The 17103-nt window shown below is 49.0% G+C and overlaps 1 protein-coding gene across 3 annotated transcripts in view; it reads left to right on the top strand.

Annotated features, from left to right (window-relative positions):
* The window catches only part of AIFM3 (apoptosis inducing factor mitochondria associated 3), a 42380-nt gene that overhangs the window by 9430 nt on the left and 15847 nt on the right, over window positions 1-17103 (top strand). For all 3 annotated transcript variants that reach the window (XM_041420390.1, XM_041420388.1, XM_041420389.1), the window contains exons 3-7: window positions 10047-10156; window positions 11519-11628; window positions 12681-12725; window positions 13876-13972; window positions 16274-16386. In XM_041420390.1, the coding sequence (XP_041276324.1) occupies window positions 10047-10156; window positions 11519-11628; window positions 12681-12725; window positions 13876-13972; window positions 16274-16386 (475 nt within the window). The remainder of the gene's footprint in view (window positions 1-10046; window positions 10157-11518; window positions 11629-12680; window positions 12726-13875; window positions 13973-16273; window positions 16387-17103) is intronic.

Here is a 17103-nt window from a genome sequence, read left to right as displayed (position 1 = left end):
CTTGTATGTTAAGGAAAGCCTGTTCTTGTTGCTAAGTCTTCCACATCTTCTCAGCGCAGTCCACACCATGTTTAGAGTTACGAAAGAGATTTTTAGGAAGGTCATTTAGAGATCTGCCCCAGGGGTGAATAGTCACGAGTGGCATGTAGTGTGGCAGAAACAGGACTGTTCTGCTCCAGTGTTTTGGAAGTTCAGCCCTGAACAGCTACAATAAAGTGTAATCCAAATAAAGTGGGAGAATATTTGAAAGAAAAATGCTGTGGCAGTTCCAGAGAGGTGCAAAGTTATGCAGTGTGTTGGGCCCCGACTACTATTTATCAGACAGTGCTCCATACTAGATGGCACTCTCAGGGAGAGAAGGAGCGAGGAAGAGCAAGAGGCACCTGGATACTCCAGCTGCAGCTGAACCACAGGAACAGCCCACGCTGGGAGCACTTGCCCCTGTATGGATGGAGGCAAAATCCATCCATTTAGTGAGGGATGAAGAGGAAGCAGGGTCCTCACAACAGGGGAAGAGGCAAGGCTGGAGACAATCACCCAATCCCTGTCTCCGTGTGAGTTGTGGGATATCCAAAAAGACTTCAGCTGCCAGTCAGGAGAGCCCCTGGTGACCTGACTGCTCCAGTGCTGGGAATATCGCAGCCCATGATCTGGAACTAAGTGGTAGTGAAACCAAGGAACTGGGATCCCTGTTCAGGATGTAGGCAGTGACAAGGTGTTGGGGGTTAGGATATTTTGGGGTTTTTTTCCCCCCACAGAATTTAGTCCCATAAGTTGATAGGAAACGACCGGGTAAAAGAAATGACCGGGTGAAAGTGACCAAGCTCGGGGAGGAGGGCAGCTGGCTGCATGCCTCCTAACTGAGGTATCTTCAGAGGGGCAGAGATACCAAGAAAATTGGGTGGTAAAAGACAGAGCTTTGAGAGCTGGAAGGGAAGGGGCAGCTGCTAGTTCTCTCCCCCTCTCTCTCTCTCTTTGCTTGGAGAGGTTGGAGCTGCTGCTTGTGAGAGGGAATTCACTGCCACTGCTGGAGCCCAACCCACTCCTGCTTTTTCTGCTGTGGGATTAGCCTTTTGCTTGGGATAGCAGGCACTGAACTGTGACCTTATTAACACCAACCTCACTGAAAAAAGGGCTTTCACCATCTGCTCCAGAGCCAGGCTGCCACGGCCCCACCCTCACCATTCTTTTACCACAGCTCCGAGTTTTCACGGCACTGTAACCCTGCACCCCCTGCCCTGCCGGGATGCCCTGTGGTTCCAGCTACAGCTGCAGAGTTCAATGCATCTCGTCTACTCCCTGGGGATGTTTTTGCTCATTCGTACGGTTCAGCTTGCTCCTCTCAGAGTCATGCTGGGGCCCGGGGAGCGGCCGCCCCTTTCTCCACCCCTTCCTGTCGCAGCCCAGCCGCCAGTGCCCCCCGCTCCGCGAGCCTGCGCACAGCGCTCCCTGCCGGCGCGGGGGAATCACCGCAGCCGCCCTGCCCGGCCCGGAGCCACCAGCGCCCCTGGCGGCTGTGCCCGGAACTGCACCAAAGGGGAAATGGCCTGCGGCCCAGAGAAAGCTGGGGCTGGGCCTCTGGGCCTGCTTGTTGCTAATGCCACAGCTGTTGTTTGTTTGCCCTGGTGTACGTACTCATAAAGAGCTGCTGTTCCTTTCCCCATATCTTTGCCTGAAAGCCCCGTAATAATTTGGAGGAAAGGGAATCATATATTCCATTTCAGCTGCTGTTCCTTTCCCCATATCTTTGCCTGAAAGCCCCTTAATAATTTGGAGGGGAGGGAATCATATATTCCATTTCAATGGAGACTCCTGCCTTCCTTAGAAGACCTGTTTTCCAAACCAAGACACAAGGGAATTGGGAAGAAGACAGAAACTCTCATCTCTGGAGGTGGTTCCTGTCAAGTGTAAGGGAAAGGTATTCTCTCAAAGATGTCAGATTCCAATGGATGTACCAAAAAACCACCTGTTTTGTCCCCACGAGCCAACAAGGAGACACAGGCTTTCCCAGGAGCTATGGGTTTTTGGAGGATGCATATTCCAGAGTACAGTCAGATTGTCAGCCCTCTCCATCATGTAACATGGGAGAAGAATTATTTAAAGTGGAGGGGGGGTCTTGAAGAACAAGAAGCCTTGAAACAAATTAAACAGGAGATTGTTTATTCAGTAGTCCTTGGGCCAGTCAGGACAGGACAGGGTGACAAAAATGTTCTCTACACCAGGAAGAATTGTCCTTCTGGAGCCCCTGGCAGAAGGTACCTGGGGAGACTTGAGGACAATCCCTGTGGTTCTGGAGCCAAGTATGCAGAGGATCTGAGGCCTGTTACACCCCAAATGAAAAAGAGATACTTGCAGTTTGTTAAGAGGTTTGATCTGCTTCAGTAGTAATTAGCACTGAAGCACAGCTTCTTCTGGCACCCCAACTCTCAGTGCTGGGCTGGGTGTTCAAAGAGAAAGTCTCTGCCATACATCATGCCACTGATGTTACCTGGAGTAAGTGGATTGGTCTGATCACACAGCGGGCTCAGATGGGAAACCCCAGTACCCCTGGGATCTTGAAAATCATCACAAACTGGCCCTAAGGTGAAAATTTCAGACTGCCATCAGAAGAGGAGGAGGAGAAGGTGACGTGCTGAGGAGGCTCCACCCATATAATCAGCTACCTGAAAATGAACAGCAGTGTGCTCCCTTCACTGACAGCTCCTGCCTTATTGCAGGGATGCACTGAACACGGGAAGTTGCTGTAAGGGGCCCTACACGGTGAGTGGCAGAAGGTATTGAGGGACAAGGTGGATCAAATCAGGTTGCAGAGTTGAAAGCTTCTCAGCTCGCTTTAGATTTTGCTGAGTGAGAGAAATGGCCAACACTATCTCTACAATGACTTGGGGATAGTAGCAAATGCTCTGTGGGGCTGGCTGGAACGATGGAAAAAGACCAGCTAGCAGCACAGAGAGAAACCCGCCTGGGCTGCTGAATTGTGGGGAGACATCGGTGCCTGGGCAGAGGAGTTGGCTGTCAGAGTCCATCATGTGGATGCTCATGTCCTTAAGAGTCAGGCACTGAGGAGTGTTGCAACCATGGGCAGGTGGATTGAGCTGCCAGGATTAAAGTGTCTCAGGTGGGTCTGGGATAGCATCGTAAGGGTGCATTATTTCTGGCTCAGTGGGCCCATGATACCTCAGGCCATCAAGGAAGAGATGCATCATGGCCTCATGATTAAGGGGTGGACTTAACTATGGACGCTATAACCTGGGTAATCCATGATTGTGAAAAATGTGCTGTGATCAAGAAGGCCAAGTGGTTAAAAAGCTCCTGAGGTTGGGGGGTGGTGGTCAATGTAAGTATGGGGAGGCCTGGCAGATCGATTGCATCACACTGCTGCAAACTCACTGCCAAGGCAAACATTGTGTGCTGACAATGGTAGGAGGCATGACTGGGTAGCTGGAGACGTACCCCATGCTTTACACCACTGCCTGGAACACCATTTTGACCCTTGAAAAACTAATCCTGTCAGTATTGAGTCAGATAGTGGGACTAATTTCAAAAATCCTTATAAACACCTGGGCTCTGTTAAAGGTTCAGAGGAACTGGGCTTATTAACACTGACCAAGGTGTTATACCTTACAAATGCAAGGTATTGAGCAGATATACCATTGGATGTACCATATTCCCTGTCATGCACCAGCCCCTGGAAAAATGGAATGGTGCAATGCACTGTTAAAAACTACACTGAGATCAATGGGTAGTGGGACCTTCAAACACTGGGATCTATGTTTAGTGAAGGCCACATTGTCAATTAATGCCAGAAGGTCCATCCACCAATTGAGCTGGCCCTGCCCAATCAAAACCTCTCTGTACTGCAGAAGGGCATAAAGTCCCCATGGTGCATGTGAAGAAAGAATGTGTTAAGGAAGTAAGTTTGGATCCATTCTACCTCAAGTAAAGGCAAACCTATCTGTGGGATTGTTTTTGCTCAAGGATGTGGGTGCCTTTGGTGGATGATGCAGAGGGACAGAGAAATACAATGAATCCCTCAAGAAGATTTGACATGTGGAGGCATGGGTGACCTACTGCCACCTGTGCAGGTGAGCAGTGGCAGCAGGGCTGGAGGACAGTAGGGCAGAGCACAGGCAGCAACTGGAATTGCCTTGATGGTGGAGTGAAGAAAAAGGGGGAGACTGTCTTGGGAAATATTGGTTGCACAGGGAGGGTTCTGTTCTAGGGTCATACCTGGTCTATGGAAGGTGTCCTTGCCCATGGCAGGGGGTAGAATGAGAGGGTCTTTAAGGTCCTTTCCCACAGAAACCACCCTGTGGTTCTGTGAATATCTACATTGACTGGGGAGCAGGGAGTATGATGGACAAAAAGATTTGGAGAGCTCTTCTGGCTGCAGGGAAGGTGAGGAAGAGCTAGCTGCAGCCTATGAGAACATACTTGGCTGCAGATGGCCATAGCAGGGAGCTTTAGCTCCTCAGCTGAAGCCAGGGCTAGGAACTGTCACTGGTCTGAGAGCCGGTGTCATGTGCATCAGCTGCTGCAACATGCCATGAGCGTGACAGCAGACCTGCCAACGCTAGACATTTTAGGTTGAGAATAAGGTGTTTTCTCGCAGGCTGAGTCCAGGTCAAGATAGGAGCGCTGTGAGATGGTCCCACAGCTCATGTAAGCAATAGACCAAGCTGAAGGAGTCCCCTTGTGCTGGTACCCAGAGTGATTTTCTGGGATGATTCTCCCAAGGAGTATGCTGGGCAAGGGTGTGCGTGGGCATGGCATCAGCACAGGGTGCTGGCATGAGGCTTGGGGCACCACTGCCTTGCATTAGTGGAGGCTGCAAGCACAGAGTATGCTTTCTGCCCAACCTTTATGTCTTTCTGCTACCAGCACAGTCTCAGCAGAACTGAGATGCAGAAAGATACTGGAGGATAAACTGGTGTTACTGTACCCATCCAGCCTCCCAGTAGGCTAACTGGAGGGACAGAAAACAGCCCCCAATGCTCTTACAGCTCTCAAGCAAAGGTCCTTGGCAGGCCAGAGCTGAGATTTACCTGTGCTTCCCGAGTGGGGAGTGGGGTGGGACAACAGGACAAATTCCCAACTGAGTAAACAGCTCAGTGTACAGGGCAGAGTAAATCATTCTCCGGATTACTCTGGAGTGAGTGCAGGATGGGAGCCTTGCAGGTGGCTGTGTGCTGGCTTGAAGACACCAGGTCTTGTTTTTGACTCTCTCAGTTCACACAGCTCCTTGGGTAAGCTGTAAATTCTTTAACTTATCATATCTTCCCAGGGAGTTATGGTTGCCATTGAACAGGTTTTATCAGCTGAGGAATGCAGCAGGACTTGTAGGTGCTCCCTTCCCCTTGTGCAGAGGGAAGAGCTGAGCTCTGGCAGCCTTGGGGCCGTGCCCATTCCCTGAGGAGCCTGGGCAGTGCCCAGCACCCTCTGGGGGAAGAGCCTTTCCCTGATATCCAGCCTGACACACTCCTGGCACAGGTTGATGATGTTCCCTCATAATTGCTCTGTACTTCCATTTGCCATCAAAGTGTTTGGCTGAGGCATTGGTGAACCAGACATCTTTAACTTTAGAGTATAAGGTAACTGCAGGAACACCAAGTATAGCACTAGGCTTTTATGGCTGTTGCAAAGCCAGCATATCTGGGATCATGGCTGTCTGTAATTTTGCAGGCTTTGTTGGCCCTTCAGTTATATCCATTAGACCTGTGACTCCTGAGACACGTGCACAGCGTTTGTGCACTGTTGGTCTTTGTGCAATCCCACCTCGTGGAGCACAGCCCTTCTTAATACTGGCTAACAGATTAAAAGGTCTTTGGATTTGCACAGATTGGTGCTGTTGAATTTTTTCTACTTCTTTAAGAGCTCAGAGATAGTAATCCCTTTTCCCAGTCAGAGTATATCTCTTCTCAGGATCTTTCAGTGCTGCAGAACTGAGCCCTAATGGTTGTTTATGTCTGTGTGGGCCTTTCTGGGACATGTTACAGTAAGTCCCATGTTCAGCAAAACCCCATTCAGTGCTTGTAGGATCATTGGAATGAACTGCCCCAAGTGATGAATATATTTTTAACTCTTCTATTAGCGTTTGTAAAGCCTTTTCTGACTATCAAGCCACCCCTAAGTCTGGCTTTTGCTCATTAATGCGTACAATGGTCTTGTTCTACAGAAAATCCAGGAATATGATTTCTCCAGTATCCTGAAATGGAACCATGAAGAACATATCTTTTATATCTGGAACTGCTGTCCATTTGCGTGCAGCTGCTTGCAGGGTGGCACTGAGACTGGCAGTGTTTGGGATAAATCTTCCTATGTTGGCATTCAGCCACCGATAATCAATCATTAAGTGCCAGCTCATGTCTGGTTTTCTCACTGGCCAAACAGGAGAATTGTAGGGGTATGTGTCCTAAATATAACAATACCCCTTTGTTCTAAATTTTTAATAGATTAATTTTCTGTTTTTTTCAGAAAATTTATTATGTGCAGTTTTTGTTGGTTGGGATGACCAAACATTCCTGTTTTGCCATTGCCAAACTTCTTTTGAGGGCACCATATCCTAAAATGTTTTCTTAATGATTTGTGATTGCAAATGTGTGTGAGGTCATTCCTTTTTCCCCAGCTAGCCATAAACAGACTTTGACAGTGGAATATATAAAATACTATGTCCTTTGAATCCTGTTAGATGGACTGTCTTTATTTCAAACTTAAATTTATTTTTCAGCGTCTGTAGGGGTGATCGGAGATATTTGGGCTCCTGTAGTAATTAAAATTCAAATGTTGTTTTCTCAGTCCTACTGGTAAGTAGATATGGGGCCCATCCTTGTCAGATCATTGATAAGTCATAATGAGCTGGGTGAGAAGGCCCAAAGTTCACCTAGAGCTTACTATTTTTTTCCTTTTGTGTTTCTGTTAACTCAGAAGGACTGGGGGGGTTTTCCTGTGGAGGCTTTCCAATACTTGTGTTCTCCCATCCTTCACCACTTTGACTAAGTCTGCTGTCCTGCACTGGAATGTCCCCAGAGGGCATCACAAGGGACTCCTAAGGTCACTGCTGTCATCCACATCTCCTTTTGCTCTTCCCAGAAGTAAGCAGAGTTTTGATCTTTTGCTTCACTCAAGTAGGGTATGTTTAAAAGTCCTCACCCAGCATTCTGGAGGTATCTGTATTTAAGTTTTTAGGCTGCTCTCAATAGCCTGAGTTTGCTCTCCAGAATGGCTTTCCTAGCCCGTTTTCCGTGTCTGGTTCCCAAGCCATGCAAGAGTTTTGCCCATGTGGGCATAATTGCCTTCATTAGGCATTACATCTCTTCTAATTTCATCTCATCACCCTACTAAATAAATTTTTATCATTGCAGGGGCACCTCTCAATAGAAGTCTTAATTAGGAGATTAATCTCTGTGGAGATTGGGGTGTTTCTGTTTTCACATCAAAGCTGCCTTTGTAACAGCAGCAGAGATTTCATTAGGTGACCATATGGGTATGGAAGCTGGGTCTCCTCTTCCCATAACATTTATTCCTCCTGCCCAATATGCAGCCTTGCTGGTTATTGAATAGGGTTGATGGGCAAGCCCAGGTCCAAGATTTGATAAGACTTCTGGCTCCCAGTATCCCTTAGCTTGAGTTCCATTCAGCAATATTCTAGCTTCCCCAGAGATTCACTCTCCACAAATACTTGGTTTCTGACTCCCCTGATTTTCTTCCATATTTTTCCTGTAGATTTGCTAGTTGCAGGGAGTCCCAGGCCTAAGTTCTCTCCGTGTTCCTCCTGTGACCTCCTTGGGGTTCTTTGGACACTTTGGTCCTAATTATGTGTTCCATTTTAAAATCTGGAACCTCTTCCTCTCTAGGAGGTGAACATTCAGTTGTTTCATCTGCATTCCATTCTCCCTCATCAGAATTTTCATCAGGGCTTTCCCAAAAATCTCCATCCCAATCCTCAGGTGATACTATTAATTTTCACACTTTTACAGCACTGGGGGCTTTTTATAATATCAGTTCTAATTTTTCTTCCAAGACTTTTGCCTTTTCTTTGAATTCTTTTAGCTGTTTCTTTAATTGGTCATTTTGATAACTGTAAAGACAGTTGTACATATTTTCTGTCTTTTATTTCCTCTCTCAGATTATTAGTTTCTTTTATGATTTGTTCTCTCCATTGCCATGCAGCCTTTAAGCATAATCTCACTAATGGCACATGATACGTCCTCCTTTTTTATCTTCCAGTGATCCCTCTTTTTATTTAATTCTCTTGTATCCTTTCCCACTCACACCAATTGTTCACTGACCAAAGATTATCAGTGTCAATGTGTGTCCTGTGCTGCTGTAAATATTCTGTTAAGCCTTTTGTCTCTTTCTCAGAATTATTTGCCATCCTGCTGACTATGTCAGTTTGTCACGGGTGGAGTGGGAGTTTCAGACAAAGTTTGTGAGAGAAGCTGTTGTTGAGTCAGGAGGTGCAGAAAGGACCCCCTGCCTTTCTAAACTCCTTCTCCAAGAGAAGCCTTGGTGTAGCTGGATCCAATCCTAAGCCTCATTGCCAACGGTTTAAGTCTAAGGAATTACAAAGGTGTGATTTAACCTTTGTACAACTTTGTCCTGCAGGGATAAGGATGGCAAACCAGATATATTTGTATAAAAATAAATTATTTATTATGATAAATGATTAGACAAAAATATCTTAATCAGAGTCATGTACTATACAGGATAAAAGCTAAAACTAATAATAGAGTAGAGTAGAACAGAGTATATTAAAGTAATTTTATTAAAGCTGGAACACCCCATGATTATGAAATAGAGATTGATGTCACTCACCCAGAACAACAAGCGTGGGCAAATCTCCTTTGCTCACTCTTGAGCAGTGACCTTGAAGGGTGTTCCCACCCCAGGGAGGAATCTCCACAGGCACTCCAAGAAGGAATATGTTAGAAGAACCTGCTATTTGTAAGGGGTAGGACTTTTAGAGTAAAAAGTGATTGTCAGTCAGATATCTGCAGGCCAGCTGTTCCAGCTTAGCATTTTTAGGTAAGGATAATTTACCATATCTGCCCCATCTTCCTCTTGCTATCAGAATGTTTAACTTTGGGGTCGATGAGTCAGACTGGATTTAGCATAATTCAAGACCAAAAGCAGTGTGACACCCCCTCTCAGTTCACCACTGACAGCTTTGCAAAACTGGGTGTTGTATGAGTTGTCTTACCCTATTCCAGGCAGAGCATCCTGCTACTCAGATTATAAAAACTTATTTTTTATGTGTAATCTAAACTGATCCTCTTTTAATTTAAGACCATTCCTCCTTGTTCTGTGAGCAACTGGGAGATTTCAATGAGAACCTGAACCCCTCCATAGGAATGGCTTGAAGGTTTGCTGGCTCCTCTGCAGAGCAGAGCTGAACCCAGCAGAGCTGGGACCAGGAATCTGGTGCTGGTGGGAGGTCACTATGTGAGCTCCACTCTGCAAAAGCAGCTGAGGAAAACATCAAGAAGGTCACACACAGATGTCTGCTGTCCTGAGGGATTTATCAGGAAAAGTGACCCTAGGACATGGCCAGGACCAGAGCAAAAACCCCTGAGGTGTGGGAGGTAGACCCCAAGGTTCAGAGTCACCTCTCCTGGTTTTCAGCTCTGGGAGATGTTGTGTTTGGTTTGAAAAACTAACACAAATCTGGCAGGGGCCTGCTGAGCTGCTGGGGCCAGGAGGGGAGCTGATGTCACAGTAAAAGCAATTTGGTTTCTTGCTCCCACTACCAGCTCCCCCAGCAGCTGGGGAGATGCTTTGAGCTGCCTCTTGGCACAATGATGGATAAATTAGATGCTGCCACTGAATGGCCCAGTTTGGATGTGCCCCAGTCTGGGACAGCAGAGCCACCTCCAAAGCTGGCTTGGTGACAAGGAATGACCCACATCTGTAGTCACCTGAAGCCAGTAATGAGCAGGTTGAAGGAGGAGGGGAGCCTGGTGGGACTAGGGCTGGATTGTAGGGTGGAGTGGTGGCATCTGCTGTGAGGTGGATGCTCTGCCATCTGTTTCCATATTCCTCCTCTCCAGGATGCGGGAAGTGGACCTGGGCTGCGGGAAGGCTCTGCTCATCAAGGAGAGTGGGGAGTTCCACGCCGTGGGACACAAGTGTCCCCACTATGGGGCTCCACTGGTCAAAGGTCAGTCTGCATCATGTCCTGGAGAGCAACCGAGGGCATCATAGGACAAAGGACAGCCCCCTGACTGTGCTGCCCAGCATGCAGCAGTGCTGCACTGCACACTCAGCATCACTGGGGCATCTTCTGGCTGGGAAAGGCATGAGAGCAAGCTGGAGTTGCACAAAACTCACCAGATACTTTTCCAGCTCTGGTTTACAGCTGCCACTGCTGATCACAGGGATGGCGCTTCTTCTCATTGAGGGGAAAGAGGACACTCTTTAAGCTGATGGGGTCCTTCCAGTAGCAAAAGGAACATTGCTCATGTTATTGACTGAAGTGAGATGAGGCAGAGTGGTTTCTCATCTTGGCACCTAAAAATATGCATCATGGTACTTTCTCAGCACAGGCTTCAGGCAGATCTCTGCCCTGAGCCTAATCACTGGCAGCAATCTGTGTGCATCACCAAAACTGGGGTTGGGATGGCACTTTGCTGGAGGTGGGATCCTGGGGAAGACAGGGGAGCATCCTTCTGGGTGTCTTCTGGCCCATAAGCTGTGCTGGGTGTAGCAGCCATGCTCTCAGCCCCCCCACCCTGGGGTGAGCCGCTTGCTGAGCAGGGCAGAGGAGCCCCACACTGCCCTGGAGGTGAGAGCTCACCGCCCTTTCAGAGAGCTGTGGTGCATTCCTCAGACTGGCTGTCACACGGGTCTCTCTGGGGATTTTGCTGCAGCTGTAGGTGCAGGGGGGCTGCCCCTGTGCCCCACCCATGGTGGTGATGAGATGTGTCACTGCTGTGCCTCAGCAAGCAGAGACACAAGTTCAAGACCACTCCATGGCTGCACGGTGGCCTTTGCTGTACCCTGGCATTGTGGCAGGGAAAGCTGAAGTCCAGCGTGGCAGCCTCTGAGCCAACACCTAGAGAAATGAACTGATGGCTTTGGGCATGCCTGTGCCTGCCAGGTGTGTGCAGGTGCCTTGCTGTGCCAGGGTCTGCTCTGCAACCCATGTACTCTAAATCAATGATGCTCTGCTTGAGGCACCACTTGTTCTGGGTAATAGTGGGGCTTTTAAGAATGACCATGACACTCTGGGGATGGCAGCCCCATCCTGACTGGTGAGTGAAGTTATATCCCAGAGCAAACAGCTCTGGAACTGTGCCCAAAGGTACTAGAGCACCCTGCCATCCAGGGCATTTTAGAAGGAATTGCTCATATAGGATCCCAGCTGGTCCCAAACGTGCCCAGTGTGCATGTTGAGAAAACTCCACTATTGCCCATCCAGGCCCACATCAGCTGTCACGTGTCCTGTAGAAGAGGTGCCATCTCACAGGATGGGAGGCAGCTGCAGGGCAGCACCAACCCTGCTCTGCCATGTTCCCTGCAGGGGTTTTGTCCAAAGGAAGAGTCCGCTGTCCCTGGCACGGAGCTTGCTTCAATATTGGCACAGGTGACATTGAGGACTTTCCCGGCTTGGATAGTTTACCCAGGTTCCAGGTGAGATCTTTGTCCTTGCAGCAGAGGAAACCACACAATCATGGGATGGTTTGGGTTGGAAGGGACCTTAAGGCCCACCTCATTCCACCCCCTTGGACACCTTCCACTATCACAGGTTGCTCCAAGCAACCACTACAACCTGGTCTGGAACACCTCCAGGGATGGAGTAGCCACAGCTGCTCTGGGCACCCTGTGCCAGGGCTTCCCCCCCTCCCAGGAAGCAATTCCTTCCCAATATCCCATCCATCCCTGCCCTCTGGCAGTGGGAGCCATTCCCCCTTGTGCTGTCACTGCAGGCTCTTGTCCAAAGTCCTTCGCCTGCTCTCTTGGAGCCCCTTAAGGCCCTGGAAAGGGCTCTGAGATCTCCCTGGAGCCTTCTCTTCTCCATGTGAACAATCCCACTCTGCCTCAGGGCTGCTCTCGATTCCTGCGTCCCCCCAGCCTGGACAGATAAGGCAAATTGCTCACATCTAGGTGCAGCAGCTTGCATTTGCCCTTATTGAAACCTTGTAAAATTCCCATGTGGTCACTTCTCCAGCCTGGCCACATTCCTCTGCATGGATCCCTTTCCCTCTAGAGCATCAACCATACCACTCAGTTCCGTGTCACCCACAAAATGACTCTTTTAGCTGGCATAAGTAACGGTCTGTATGGCATGGAGCAAATATTTTCCAAGGATGTGCTGATGTCACCAGTGGAGGGCAGCTCCTCATCCAGCTCCTTCCCCCCTGCAGCTCCCTTGCACCCACCCACAGGCATCAGACACCTCCTGGGAACATGGGAGTGCCCAGTCTGGGAGGTCTCTGGAGTAGGAGTGGGGTGGGAATGAGAAACCATGTGCATAAGATGTGCGTAGAAGTCAGGTTGCACACTGAGCGTCAGTGTGGGGTTGATCCGAGGCAGGAGATCCCACAGCCTCAAGCTGGGATGAGCTCTGCCATGGCCTGAGGTGCTCCTGCAGGTGACCTGGTGCCATCACCCCCTGCTCCTTAGCTGTTGCCCAGAGGGAACCCTTGCTGCTCTGCAAACCAGCACTGTTCTGTCACCCTCAGGTGAAGATTGAGAAGGAGAAGGTATACATCCGAGCAAGCAAGCAGGTGAGGGGCCACTGACATCCAAAAATCAAGGCCAAAGCTTTCATTTTTTGCTATATGTGCATGGGGGTGGGGGGAAATGCTTCTCTTTGATCCTCTGGCCTGGGCAGAGTGATGTGTGAGTATCCAGTTTGTATGGAGGCACAAGTGGAGCAGGGCAGAGGTGTTGGGTCCCCCTTCCACCCAGCCTCCCTGCAGCTGCTGGACACCTGGCCTGGGCTGTCCATGCTTTCAGGTCTAACAGGTGTTTGTCCTGCACTTGTCCTATGTTTCCTTAAGCTTTTAATTTAGCTGGCCCATGGGAAGAGGCCTTTTGGCATGGTGATGACAGAGGCCACATGTGCTCCCTCCTGAGCCCACACCTCAGCTCCTGCTGGAATGGTAGAAAGGCTCTCCTGCCCTGATGGAATGGAGAATGAAGCCCATTCAGGCCACTGCCATCTTTCTTTCCATGAAAACCCTTCTTTTGATGCATGGTTGTGTGTACGCATGTGCAAATCCAGTGGCTCAGAGCCCCAGTGGGCCCTTGGAGCACTCGGGTTATATCCAGAGATGTCGCCTGAACGGCAGCACTTCAACTCCAGCTGATTTGGGGATGTGATGAGGGGAAACTGAATCTATTTGCTCTACCAGGAACAGATTTTGTCCTCTAATGCCTGGGAACCGGGGTCTGTGCAGCAGGGCTGCACTGGCACAGGTCCATACCTGTGGTCTGGTGGATTGGACAAGTCCATCAGCTTTGTATCAGGTGTACAAGCTCTGCTCGGGTTCAGGATAAAATTCCTGGCAGAGTTTCTTCATTTTTGTCTCACCTTTGGTGCAGAATTGCACAAGGACACACCTGCTTTTTCTATTGCCCCACCACTACTCCAGCTCTGAGTAGTTGCATGGCTTTGCAGTAGATGATGGATTTGTTTTTCTTTTGTACCTTGTAACGGGCAGTGCACTGGACATTGAAATGGTATTTGGATGAGCAGGGGTTTGGAGTCCTTGTTCAGTACAAGAGTGTGGTTGTTCCCTTCCTATCCAAGCTGGTTTATGACACTGCTACAGTTGTCCCCATGCCTGCCTGGCTGCCCAGGGTAATGCTGAGTAAAGATAATTGCTTTTCTTCTTTTTTTTTTTTTTTTTTTTTTTTTTGGTGGTGACACAGGCTCTTCAGACACAGAGGAGGACAAAGATGATGGCAAAGTGCATCTCCTTGAGCAACTACAACCTGAGCAGCACCAATGTGCTGATCATTGGTGCAGGTAAGGATGGCACATGCTGGGGTCACTGTGTGTCCTCTCCAGGCAGTAATGCAGGGAGGGGGTGTCTGTGTATCCTGCACCCTCTGTCACCTCTCCTGCATTCCTCCCTGTCCAAAGGGTCACACCAGAAAGTCATCCTGACCTTTTTTTACTACATGCTAATGATCCAGAGGTGACCTGTGGTCCAGTTTGTGGAGCTTTACAGTTCCCTGTTGCCATGCTTTGAAGTGAACCCCAAATATTCTTCCTGCTACTCCCTTCCCAGTTACATTAGCAACCCCTGATTTCCACAGATGATGAGTGGATGATGATGATGATGAGTGTAAAGCCTTTTCAGGACCCTGTGGTGTTGATACCCTTTTTTGTTTTGGACCTTGCACATCACCAGCTCATCCCATTGCACCTCCAAAGTCCTCACCTCAAGATGCTTCTGTGAAGATAAAAGTTCTTCCACCTTGCCAGCAAATGTCAGATCCCTGCCAAAAACACCAAAGCTGCCAACTTTTCCCTTCCCTTCCCTTCCCTTCCCTTCCCTTCCCTTCCCTTCCCTTCTCTTGTCCCAGCTCTATTTGTGTGTTGCCATTTTTGTAGAAAGCCTGATGGGGTGAAGTGTATCTGCCAAGTTTCTGGAATGGGTTAGATGCCAGGGCTCGGCCATGTTGGGGTGAAATGGAGGGTGCTCTTCCGATCTTACACTCTTCCCTTCCCTTCCCTTCCCTTCCCTTCCCTTCCCTTCCCTCTTTTTCTCTTGTCCCAGCTCTATTTGTGTGTTGCCATTTTTGTAGAAAGCCTGATGGGGTGAAGTGTATCTGCCAAGTTTCTGGAATGGGTTAGATGCCAGGGCTCGGCCATGTTGGGGTGAAATGGAGGGTGGGAGGAGGACAGGAGCTTCTTTACCTGGGACTGGGAGGAAACATCTGCTCCTGGCACATGGGTTGTTCTTACTTGAGTCTCAAGGTCACCAGATCCAAGCTGGATATTGGATCATCAAATTGGGGTCATCTTGGGTGCATCTCACAGTCTGAGCAGAGGGGAAAACCAGCTTGACTGGCTTTTCCCATGCTGCTGGGCGGCATTTTTCCCTTCCTTGTGCCCCTGCTGATTGTGGACTGAATGCCAGGGTGGGACATACTGCTCCCTGAGGTTAGCTGGAATGTCCTGGTGTGTGGCAGGTCTGGACAGTTATCACAATCCTCAGCAAGGTCACTCCACAGACAACATTAGCCACTGCCAGATAAATTTACAGGTCTGTTAAAGACTAGAGTCTATTCTGGTGGACACCAAAGGAGGTTTCAAAGCTGGATTTGTGGGGAAGAAGTGTTGGGGAAAGACTGCCTATCCAGCCCTGTGTCAGGGACTGAGATCCAGCCATGCCCAGCAGAGCTGAGAGCAATTGGCTGCAGTCCCTTGCTCATGTGAGGCTCATCCTGACATCAGCACAGCATCAGCTCTGGCTCAGGATGCTCCTGGCAACATGCACAGGATGTCCACCTGCCTGTCTCTTCTTCCACTGTCCCCCAGCTCCATCAGTGGGAGTGTCTTTTTGATGGACCAAACTACATGGTCCAGGTCCATCTTCTCTCAGTGGTGTTACAGAATTTGTGGCCCTAAAAACACTTATCATGGAGTGAGGCTTCCTTGGCTGAGAAGAGACTCCAGACTTCTCACCTGAGCTCTCCAGTCTCACCAGTTCAGTCAGGGAAAAAGGGATGTGCCAGCCATGCTGCCTGGCTGGAGTGGGACAGCATGTCCCAAGGCAGCTTTTTGTTTGATTTAACAAGTTCTTTCCTGTGATTTGAACAAGTGAACAAAAAACCCCTTAAAGAAATAGCATGGAAAATGCTCTGCAGTGAATCACACAACCAACACCTTGGCCATGGAGAAGGGAGGACTTCCTGCTCTCTGTGCTTGGCCATAAATTCACCAGGAGCAGGGTGTGCAGACCCTTCTCTGACTAGAGAGGTCCAAGGTTCTAAGTGGCTGCTTATGCACTGGAGTTTATCAGAGTTTGTAGGCTTCAGCAACACTCCTCAGGTGTGCTCTTTGTGTGCTAGCGACAGTTTAGGGACAGTCAAGAGGATTAATGTCATGGTCCACAGACAGAGCGTCCCTTCTGCTGCCTCATGCATCTGCTCCAGCTGGCTTCCCGTGTGAGCTGTTTGAGTTGGGAGAGGCTGTGAGGTGAAGCCAGGGCTGGTGGAGGTGGTGGTCTTGGAGTCAGCCCCAGTGGGTTTAGCAGTAACGAGCACAGACCTCCCAGGGCCACACACACATGGCTGTCACTGTCTCCTTCTCCCCTAGGGGCAGCTGGGCTGGTCTGTGCAGAGACCTTGCGCCAGGAGGGTTTCTCTGACCGCATTGTGATGTGCACCATGGACAGACACTTGCCCTATGACAGACCAAAGCTCAGTAAGGTTTGTATCACTCTGGGTATGCCACAGTTCCCTAGTTTTAAAATTTGCTCCCCAGTTTTAAAATTTGCTCCCCAGTTTTAAAATTTGCTCTAGGGCCTTTCCGCACTATTATTCATTGCAGCAGCAAGGTTGTGTTTCATTAGTCTTCCTGTCTCTGTTTCCCTTGAATTTTCTTCCCTCTTTGTGACTGAAATATGAAACACAAAAAAGGAGTTGTTCAAATTAAATTAAAATTACTCCAGCAGAAAAACAAAGGTATTCTTCCTTGTGTGGGTGGTGAGGCCCTGGCACAGGTTGCTCAGAGCAGCCGTGGCTGCCCCTGGATCCCTGGAAGTGTCCAAGGCCATGTTGGACATTAGGGCTTGAAGCAACCTGGTCTAGTGGAAGGTATCCCTGCAAATTGAAATAAGATGAGCCTTTAGTCCCTTGCACCCCAAACCATTCCATGACTCATATGATGATTCTTCCACAGATGTAATGGTAGCTGTCTTAGCCAGCTTGTACTTGGATTGGTCTTCTTAAAGTGTTTCTGGATCAAAAATATTTAAGGCAGTGAAATGGAGCATGTGGAAAAATGGTGTTGTCTACCAGAGTTTTTATTAGTGTCTGTTTATTGCTGCCCAGGGATGCTCTGTGCCGTAATAATGGTGATTCTCAGCTGTAATCACAGCTTGATAACTTGATGGAAGTGCAAAGGTTGCTTTTTCTGGCAGACAT

Source organism: Onychostruthus taczanowskii, unplaced genomic scaffold, assembly GCF_017590055.1.
Source record: "Onychostruthus taczanowskii isolate IOZ18803 unplaced genomic scaffold, ASM1759005v1 scaffold64, whole genome shotgun sequence".
NCBI lineage: Eukaryota > Metazoa > Chordata > Aves > Passeriformes > Passeridae > Onychostruthus > Onychostruthus taczanowskii.
The sequence above is the reverse complement of the archived record's forward strand: the minus strand, read 5'-3'. Positions and strand labels throughout refer to the sequence as shown.